At 45.4% G+C, this 9863-nt stretch overlaps 2 protein-coding genes across 2 annotated transcripts in view; one reads left to right on the top strand and one right to left on the bottom strand.

Moving 5' to 3' along the window:
* The window catches only part of LOC309550268 (uncharacterized protein), a gene marked incomplete at both ends in the record, with an annotated part of 461917 nt that overhangs the window by 249943 nt on the left and 202111 nt on the right, over positions 1-9863 (top strand). The window lies entirely within an intron of this gene.
* LOC309549896 (uncharacterized protein) lies at positions 1060-3779 on the bottom strand (the record flags this gene model as incomplete). Its single annotated transcript, XM_082250387.1, has 3 exons — positions 1060-1660; positions 3002-3140; positions 3705-3779. 3 exons carry the CDS (start codon positions 3777-3779, stop codon positions 1086-1088), a joined length of 789 nt encoding a protein of 262 aa, XP_082106513.1. The 3' UTR covers positions 1060-1085.

A 9863-nucleotide genomic window follows, 5' to 3' on the forward strand; every position in this document is an offset into this window, starting at 1 on the left:
ACATTTGTGATCAGCAGTGAATGGACACAGCCCATCATGTGGTAAAGAGTCACTGCCATTGGCTCTTTACCACGATCGGTGACACGCACTGTACAGGAGACACGCCGACGCCAAGATCGCTGCACTGCACACCCCCGATCACGCACATGCTCAGTTAGAGTGGTGCAATGTCATCCCAGAACAAGAGCGGTCCCGCCCCGCCATCATATTACTTTAAGACGGGGCGGGAACCAGTTAAAGGTACAGGGACACATAGGATGCCCAGCAAGAGCACAATGGCAGCCGAAGACATCCAATGCGTCCTCTCTCAAAGCTGTGCAGATAGATGGCAACAACCCCAATCTATAACCAGCCTTTGCAATAAGGTGCACGTGGAAGGGATATACAGTACAAATGACAGTTATATTCTGAACAACATGGCTGCCCTGGAACTTCTCACAGAGTTTTTGGGGTGCCCATTTCACATAATCATCACAACAAGCAATTGTCCAGGTGTTACAAATTCTGACTGTAGATTAGCACAGGAATTTTCTATGATTTTCAGCTCAATCTATTGGCCATACTGTGGTCATTTTTACGAAATATCTCCTTAAGTAAAAAATGTGAAATACCACATTATGGATGTTAGATGGAGCTGATAATCATAGGAAATCACTATATGAAAATAATTTGGTCAACATTCCTCTCAGATGGGCAAATACTTGTCACATTCGTTCAAATAATGATTTTGTTTTTAAATAGACCTCTAAGTGTTTGTGAAATCTTACACCACAAAATGTACTCAACCAATGAAAGGTAATGACTCCATTTTTATTTTTCTACTGCTATCAATGGCCGACACGGCACAACACTTCATCCATGTCTGTGGTGATTTCTGATCTCCTTATGAAGTGTTTCTTACATGATAAAGATCAGACATGGAGTATATCTGAGGTGTATATCAGGGTGTGCTTCTTCCCCACATGTCCACCAACATTCATATAGAAGACATTTCCCGCACTCAAGACACTAATACACCCTGAGGCAAGGGTTGTGTGGGATCTCTGATGTACAAGAAGACAGGACTTCAGTGAGTAACAATTCTCTCATTTAGGACGGGAATATGGCTTCTCCCCCGTGTGAGATCTCTGATGTTTGTAAAGATCAGACTTCCGTGAAAAACATTTTCCACAGTCAGGACAGGAATACGGCTTCTCTCCCGTGTGTGATCTATGATGTTTGTAAAGATTGGATTTGTCTGAAAAACATTTCCTGCACTCAGGACAGGAATATGGCTTCTCCCCCGTGTGCAATCTCTGATGTTTGTAAAGATGGGACTTCTGTGAAAAACATTTCCCACAGAAAGGACAGGAATACGGCTTCTCCCCCGTGTGAGATCTTTTATGGATATCAAGACTGGATTTAGAACGGAAAAATTTCCCGCACTCAGTACAGGAAAACCTCTTATCTGTTGGAAGGACGGCACTGTTCCCCACAGTCTGAGGTTCTTTAGGATAAGAGGAATACGATGGTCCATCTACACTGTGTGGTGCCGGATGGACATTTGAGGTAGCCGGGTTTTCTCCTGGACTATACTGTGTGATGTCCTCATCTTCTACTTTACAGTCTGGAGACAAAGTGAGACAATCCTCTGAGGTTTTCCTCATCTCCCGTCCATGTACTAAAATAGAAATACAAAGATTATTACTAGACATGAGCAGATTGGTTCCCATAAACCAGGACTCCACCCACATCAGGCAGCTTTGTCTCTGAGGATCTTACAATTCCACCCTCAAGGTAACGGTCCTCTGAATCTCCTGGAATTAAGTGTAAAGGTTGGGTTGTGGCGCTGCTCTGTATGCACTTTAGAGATCAGTGTGCTTGTACAATATCATCAAAAATCCAAATGCCTATTATTATTATATCAAATATATGCAACATATGCAAATTGTGTGCAAAAACTGCTCCTTTTGTGCAAAAAATACATATTGTAAATTATTGTGCAAGCTTGGCAAAGAGTGAAAATGAAATTAATGTGCAAAATCCATCAAAAAAAAGTGCAAGTGCTACATTCATTGAAGCCTTCAAATGCACAAATTATAAATGATTACCACATGAAACATAAAATTACCTAATACACATAAAGCACCAAGTTATGTGCTTGATAAACAGTTCATAAATAATGTGCAAGTGTCCTTTAAATGTCACTCTCCTTGTGATTTTGCTGATCCTTATGATGCCCTCGGCACAGGGACCTTAAATGGTGCTGTCACGACATACAATGTGCCCAGTGTTTCCACTCATGCCCCCTCCTGATATCACACTCACCATATGACTTTCCCCCTTGGAACAGGTGTATCTCGCTTTAACAATTGGGCCTCGCTTGTATGCGGCATCCACAGCCTCTGTTTTCAGATGTCTTTTCCCCTATATCAGGGGTATCCGGCTTTGGCAGTTGTGTCTGGCTGGTATATCGCATCCATGGCCTCTCCTTGCATCCCCCATGTTCTCACTCACATTTGCGGCCCTCCCTTCCTCAGTGGGCTCCCCCCTCCTCCTCCTTAGGGCTCATCATGAGTTCCCACACCGCTGCCTCCCAGCTCCTGAGACTGCACTCAGTGCCTTGGGTGTGAGACTATACAGGCATATCCCTCCACCCGGCACAGCCAGCAGACAACAGAGCAAGTAACCCCGGGGGAATTCTTCTGTCAGAGATCTTACTAGACCAGGAAGAAGACCCAAAGAACGTACCCCAGGTGCCTAAGTATAGCAACATCTATGGCTAAAAATCAACATTTTTCTGCCAGCTAAACCCTGGAATCTTCATAAATCCAGTCTAGAACCATAAATTGTGTCTGCAGCACAGAGAAGGATGATTATCCGAGAGGAATACAGGATGGGGGAACACAGCTCAGGAATGTGACCAGGGTATTACAGGCTGATATCACCCAGTCCCCGCCCTACTCTGGACCAATCAGTGAGCAGTATGGGTGGAGGAATGTATTTAGTGTTAATGACCCACCTGTGCTGATCTCTGTAGGAGTGTCCTCCTCTATAAATGTCCCCGCTATTCCATCCTCCTCCATAGACTGCTGATCATCCCTCACATACGTCTCTTCTTCTTCTGCTTTAACCTCAACTTTTATATCTATCAGATCTTCCTAAAGCAAGAAAAGGATTGAAAATATCATCTGTAAAATACAAGTTTAATATTGTGACATCACATAAAATATCCACACATCGTCTCCACAAGTCCATGTTCTAGATCAGGCATGTCCAACCTGCGGCCCAGAACCGCAGGCAATGCGGCCCACTGCCCCCTGACAATTTTTTTTTGCTGGGGAGGAAGAAGCCGGGTCAGGGGAACAGCCACAGCAGCTTCCAACTAACAGTAGGCAGAGGCTGCCTCGGAGGGGGGGGGGGGGGGGCGGAGGAGTCGAGCATGTGCAGTGTTTCTGATTTTACCACCATGACCACTTCAAATCAGTGAAGTGGTCATGGTGGTTAGAGTGTTCCTTTAATATCTCTCAGAATAAGTAAACCTCTGTATACTGATTCTATTTCATTTGATCATTCTCGGAGGCGCGGGAAGGGCGTGACGGCATTTTATTACTTATATACCTTAACTATAGTATATATTTTATGCGGCCCGAGAAAATTTCTCTACACTCAATGTGGCCCAGAGAAGCCAAAAGTTTGGACACCCATGTTCTAGATGGTCCAACCCACCAACCTTGTAATGGTGAGGGATTGTGTGATCTTCCTGTGTGGATGGTCGGGAAATCAGAAGATGGGGACATATCTCTGGTGGGTTCCTGGTATTAGGTGGCTCCATCATATCCTTGTGTCCTTCTGAAAACTTCTCCATCACTCCATACGCCTCATCCTCCTCTTTATACTCTTCTTTAACAACAATTGTATAATCCTCAAGGTTTCCACTCTGAATATTAAATAAAACATTCATTGTAATAAACAGGCTTGTGAATAAATCATAACTATTAGTGATTGTTCCTCATCTACCTGATGATGGTGAGGGATGGTGTGACCTTCCTGTGTGGAATCCCGGGAATACAGAGGACGGGGACATCTCTCTGTTGGGTTCCCATTACTGGATCCATCTGTAGGAAGCACACACACTGACTGAATACATTGTTTCTATGTGTTTATCAGATGATGGGGGATCTAGGTGGACCCTCCGTACTGCTCTCTCCTTTACAATAAAGTCTCCTCTTACCCGGTGATGTGAGGGGCGGCTGATTCTCCATCATGACGTCCTTACATCTTATAGGAACCTGACACACACAATGATACAGTCACCATCTAGACACATCCCTTGCCTGTTAGTGGATAATGTCCCAGAATTCCCAGCACCGCTCACCTCTCCTGTCAGCAGCTCCATCATCTTCTTGGTGACTTCTAGAATCTTCTGCATGTTGTGTCTTTCAGGTTTTAGGGAGTCACATGGAGGCACTGTGATGGTCATGTGATCACCTGACTTCAGAAGAGGAAATCTCTGTATTGAGGAACCAATAAGAATATCATGTTAGAATCCCAGAATCCTCCTCCCCTCATTGGTCAGATCTGTGTTTTATTAATAGAGATATGACTGATGTCATGTGACCTCCCAGAATCCTCCTCACCTCTCCGGTCAGCAGGTAGATGATCTCTAGGGTGAGGTTTAGTATCTTCTCAGTCATGTGACTCCGGTCCTTCGCCATCCTCATTGGTGCCGTCATTTGATCTATACAGGTGTCCTTATAGACGGATACGTTTGGGAATCGAAAGTAAGAATTATTTGGATGGTATTGGTCACACAATATTAAGATGTTGATGTGTGTGTGTGGGGTGGGGGGGGGGGTAATAGGAGGGTTGCTATATATTTAAGAACTACTTCCTCCTTTAGAAAAAAAACATATTTTGGCCTGTTTAGGGTTTGATATATTTGAGCTCCCGGGACCCCATTAGCCTGCCGGATCAGAAATTCAATTTTCTCTGTTGGGTTTCTGAACTGCTTTTGAATAATTTTAGATCTGCAGACAAGAAATGATAAATACTATCCTTCCTTTGATTTGTTTACCCTGAGGCAGTGCTGTGAGGTCAATGTCGGGTCATCATGATGTCCAGAAAGGGGAACTTACTGACTTTTGGCGGGGGTTGCCGGCTAATCAGGATAATTGCCAGAACTCTGGCTGCAAGGCTCCAATCTTCAGATGGCTACTGACTGACAGGAGTGATGTCACTGTCATTCTCTGCAGTAAGAGAAGGGATTGGATTGGATAGCAGGAGGATACTGCTGGTGGAGTAGAGAGCTATAGGGGAGGAGTCTGTTATCTTCCCTCCAATAGCAGCTCAGTATCGGTAGGAGGAGGACAGCAGGGGGTAGGGGTTTGGTTGCCAAGAATACTGTAGTATCCAGGACGATGTACAGAGTGGCAGTGAATTCCAGCACCAGGCACTGCCAGACCCTGTGTCATGGGAAGGTAATGGACTGTTGAAGATGTATAGAATTGACCTCTAACTACCTTTTAGTCGATGCTACACAAACATACCTCTACTAAGAATGAGTGTCCACCAAGGGGTGAAGGACAGATCTTCTTCATTCCACTTGTTATCTTTGAAATGTTTATTTGACTAGTGACATCATAAGAAGTTGAAGGTTGCTTTCCTTTCCTAGCAGGAGTTCTTTAAGGAGGTCCGAAGTAGGTGTGGCTGAGAGGACATCATAGACCAAGAGCCCCACTCTCTACTTTAGAGTCACCCTAAGCCCTACAACCCTATCATAGGCCCAGAGTCATTCAACTCCAGGATGGTCATTGTCTTGTCTATGTATCGTCAGTGCTGTTTGTTTAGAGGAACATATTACTAGAATTTATATCCAAAATGAGGAGAATGTTCCGGCCCCGTAAGTGGGGAATGTTCTGCCCCTAAAGGGGTTAATCTAGGTTTCCACACTATATATGTGTGTATCATCATCTGCTGGAGATAAAAGACGTCACAGTGACTATGGAGGAAGAGGACGGACATGACCGGGGGGGGGGGGGTTACTGGGTGTAAATAGAAAATAAGATCTTATTACCTCCTCTGCTGCCTCTTCCAGTAATATCTTTTCTTTATTTCCTCCCAACTCACCTCTCACCCACAAATCTTTTATATTTCTGACATCACTTCCTGTCTGTACCTGACATCACTTCCTGTCTGTATTCCATAGAGACTTCCTGTCTTGGGAGAAGTGAGATCACCACCTTGTGGAGTTCAGAGGAACTGCAACCCCGAGAAATATCTCATAATAACCATTCATGTGGCTACCATGGAATATCAAAAATAACCAAAGAAAAGAAAAATAGGAAAACATGAATATATTTCTTATGCAACCAACTGTTTAACAAAGATATTTTATTAAATATAGAATGTTTTCAAGACACAAAAACAAAGGTATACCTAATAAAACAGATACCCCCAAAATGTATCATTTTGGTGAAGAAAATAGAAAAATAAATCCTAAAGCATAAAAATGTATATCAATCCGGGAGGGCATGCTCAAATCCGTCTGGACCAGACATCTGAGCCTCTGCAACGTTTGGTGCTCACAGCTACTGCCCAGCTTGCTACAGCTCACTTGCTGCCTCCTCGCACCCCAGATCTGGTCCTGGACTGTCCAGCATGGTGTGCTGAAGCAGAAGCTGAAATCTATCTCGGGGTGCTCACATGGGCCTCTTCCAATATGGCAGCTCTCTCAGCCTCCCAGTCTCACTCTCCTCGCAATCCGCACTCTGCAAGCAGTCACAGCCAACTCCCAACATAGATGGCGAGTCTAATACTGATCTGGGAACCTCTCCCCTTGCTTTTCAATTGGATCCCATTCACCCTGACTTGCTTAAGCAATGTGAGCGAATGCTCACTAAGGATCTGACGCAAACCTCAGACCAAATTACAGACCGGATATCCTGGGAAATCAGAGAGAGGACAGAGCACAGCCAAACTCAAGCAATGTGGGGTGATAAGGGTGTCAGCAGTACAGTACAGCGCCATCATATGACTAGTGTGGGGTGATAAGGGTGTCAGCAGTACAGTACAGCGCCATCATATGACTGGTGTGGGGTGATCAGGGTGTCACCAATACAGTACAGTGTCATCATATGACTGGTGTGGGGTGATCAGGGTGTCACCAATACAGTACAGTGTCATCATATGACTGGTGTGGGGTGATCAGGGTGTCACCAGTACAGTACAGTGCCATTAAATGACTGGTGTGGGGTGATCAGGGTGTCACCAGTGCAGTACAGCCCCATCATATGACTGGTGTGGGGTGATCAGGGTGTCACCAGTACAGTACAGCACCATCATATGATTGGTGTGGGGTGATCAGGGTGTCACCAGTACAGTACAGCGTCATCATATGACTGGCGTGGGGTGATCAGGGTGTCAGCAGTGCAGTACAGCGCTATCATATGACTGGTTTGGGGTGATTAGGGTGTCACCTATACAGTACAGTGCCATTATATGACTGGTGTAGGGTGATCAGGGTGTCACCAGTGCAGTACAGCGCCATCATATGACTGGTGTGAGGTGATCAGGGTGTCACCAGTACAGTACAGCACCATCATATGACGTGTGTGAGGTGATCAGGGTGTCACCAGTACAGTACAGCGCCATCATATGACTGGTGTGGGGTGATCAGGGTGTTACCAGTACAGTACAGCACCATCATATGACTGGTGTGGGGTGATCAGGGTGTCACCAATACAGTACAGCGCCATCATATGACTGGTGTGGGGTGATCAGGGTGTCACCAGTAGAGATGGCCTTGTGGTTCACCCGGAGGTCGGTTCGCGGCAAATTTTGCTTGTTCCCTACCTGCCAATTTTGCAAACACATGGCGTTGTTCGTGGTGGCCATATTAGTTTACATACGGGAGAACTTTGACCCATAACTCAGCCGTAAGGTGGAACGGGACAGCCAATTGAAACATTTCAGCACATGGACATGCCCCCTACCCTATAAATAGACCTGAGCTGTCTAATACTGATCTGGGAACCTCTCCCCTTGCTTTTCAATTGGATCCCATTCACCCTGACTTGCTTAAGCAATGTGAGCGAATGCTCACTAAGGATCTGACGCAAACCTCAGACCAAATTACAGACCGGATATCCTGGGAAATCAGAGAGAGGACAGAGCACAGCCAAACTCAAGCAATGTGGGGTGATAAGGGTGTCAGCAGTACAGTACAGCGCCATCATATGACTAGTGTGGGGTGATAAGGGTGTCAGCAGTACAGTACAGCGCCACCATATGACTGGTGTGGGGTGATCAGGGTGTCACCAATACAGTACAGTGCCATCATATGACTGGTGTGGGGTGATCAGGGTGTCACCAGTAGAGATGGCCTTGTGGTTCACCCGGAGGTCGGTTCGCGGCAAATTTTGCTTGTTCCCTACCTGCCAATTTTGCAAACACATGGCGTTGTTCGTGGTGGCCATATTAGTTTACATACGGGAGAACTTTGACCCATAACTCAGCCGTAAGGTGGAACGGGACAGCCAATTGAAACATTTCAGCACATGGACATGCCCCCTACCCTATAAATAGACCTGAGCTGTCGGCCATTTCACATTCTGCTTTTTGTCAGTGTAGGGAGAGGTCTGCTGTGTTCATGAGGGAGAGATTGCCAGACACAAATAGCTCTGTTAAGATCCACAAAAGTCCTTTTCAGGGCTGGTATTTCGGTATAGGTCTACTAGTATCTTTTCAGGTTAGGGGCAGGTATCCAGTCGGTGCTTTAGGGGCAGTTAGTGATTGGCAGCAGTCACACAAATCGCTCTGTTAATGTCCACAAAAGTAATTTAAAGGGCTGCAATTTTTTTGGTATTGCTGTGCAGTGCACTATATAGGGGGTGGGGGGTAATCCACAGTATAATATACTTTGTAGAAAGCATATTATAGTGGATTAGTAGTATTATTGTGCACTGTGCAGCATTGTGACAGGTGTGGTGACTGAGCGTTGCTGCAGCAATACTACAAACAGTGCCAAACTCACTGGCCAATTTTTTGAACAACTGGTGTGATAAACCAGTGGCCCCCCCAATACCACATATTGAAGTGGGGTGTTATCTGAGTATACTTTCATAAGTGTATTTGTGTCCTGCAACAATATTGCCTCTTTTGCTGTGTTAACTCTGATATACACAGTGCCAAACTCCCTGGCCAATTTTTTGAACAACTGGTGTGATAGACCAGTGGCCCCCCAATACCACATATTGATTTGGGGTGTTATTTAACAGGGTACTTTTATAAGTGTGTATTTTAGTCCTGCAAAAATGTGGCCTCTTTTGCTGTGTTAACTGTGCTACACACAGTGACAACAGTTACTGACCAATTATTTGTAGAACTGGTGTGATAAAACTGTGGCCCCCCCAATACCACAGATTGAAGCGGGGTGTTATATACCTTTTTCCAGATATACTGCGATTCTCTAGAGACTTTTGTCACAGGGTAATTAAAAAACATGACAGGCAGAGGAAGAGGCAGACACTTACGCAGAGGTGGTAGGGGTAGGGCAGGAGCAGTAGGCCGGAGCCAAAGTGTGAAGTTTCAACTGCCGTGTGCAATTACGTCAAAGGACGCACCAGACTTGGTTGAGTGGCTCACTCAGCCTTCCTCTTCTGCACCCTCCACATCCTCTCTATCTGCACCCTCTTCACTCTCTGCTGTGTGCACCCCCAAAGACACCACCACAAACACCACATACCCTCTGATTGAGTCACTGGAATTATTTTCCGATCCATCACAAGATGTTTGCGATGCGCAGCCATTGTTGGCATCGGATAAGGAAGAGGAGGTAGCAACTAGCCTGTGTCTCCTTCTTCCACCCCCCCCCATCATATATT

The sequence above is a fragment of the Pelophylax lessonae genome, assembly GCF_965119305.1.
Source record: "Pelophylax lessonae genome assembly, chromosome: 3".
NCBI lineage: Eukaryota > Metazoa > Chordata > Amphibia > Anura > Ranidae > Pelophylax > Pelophylax lessonae.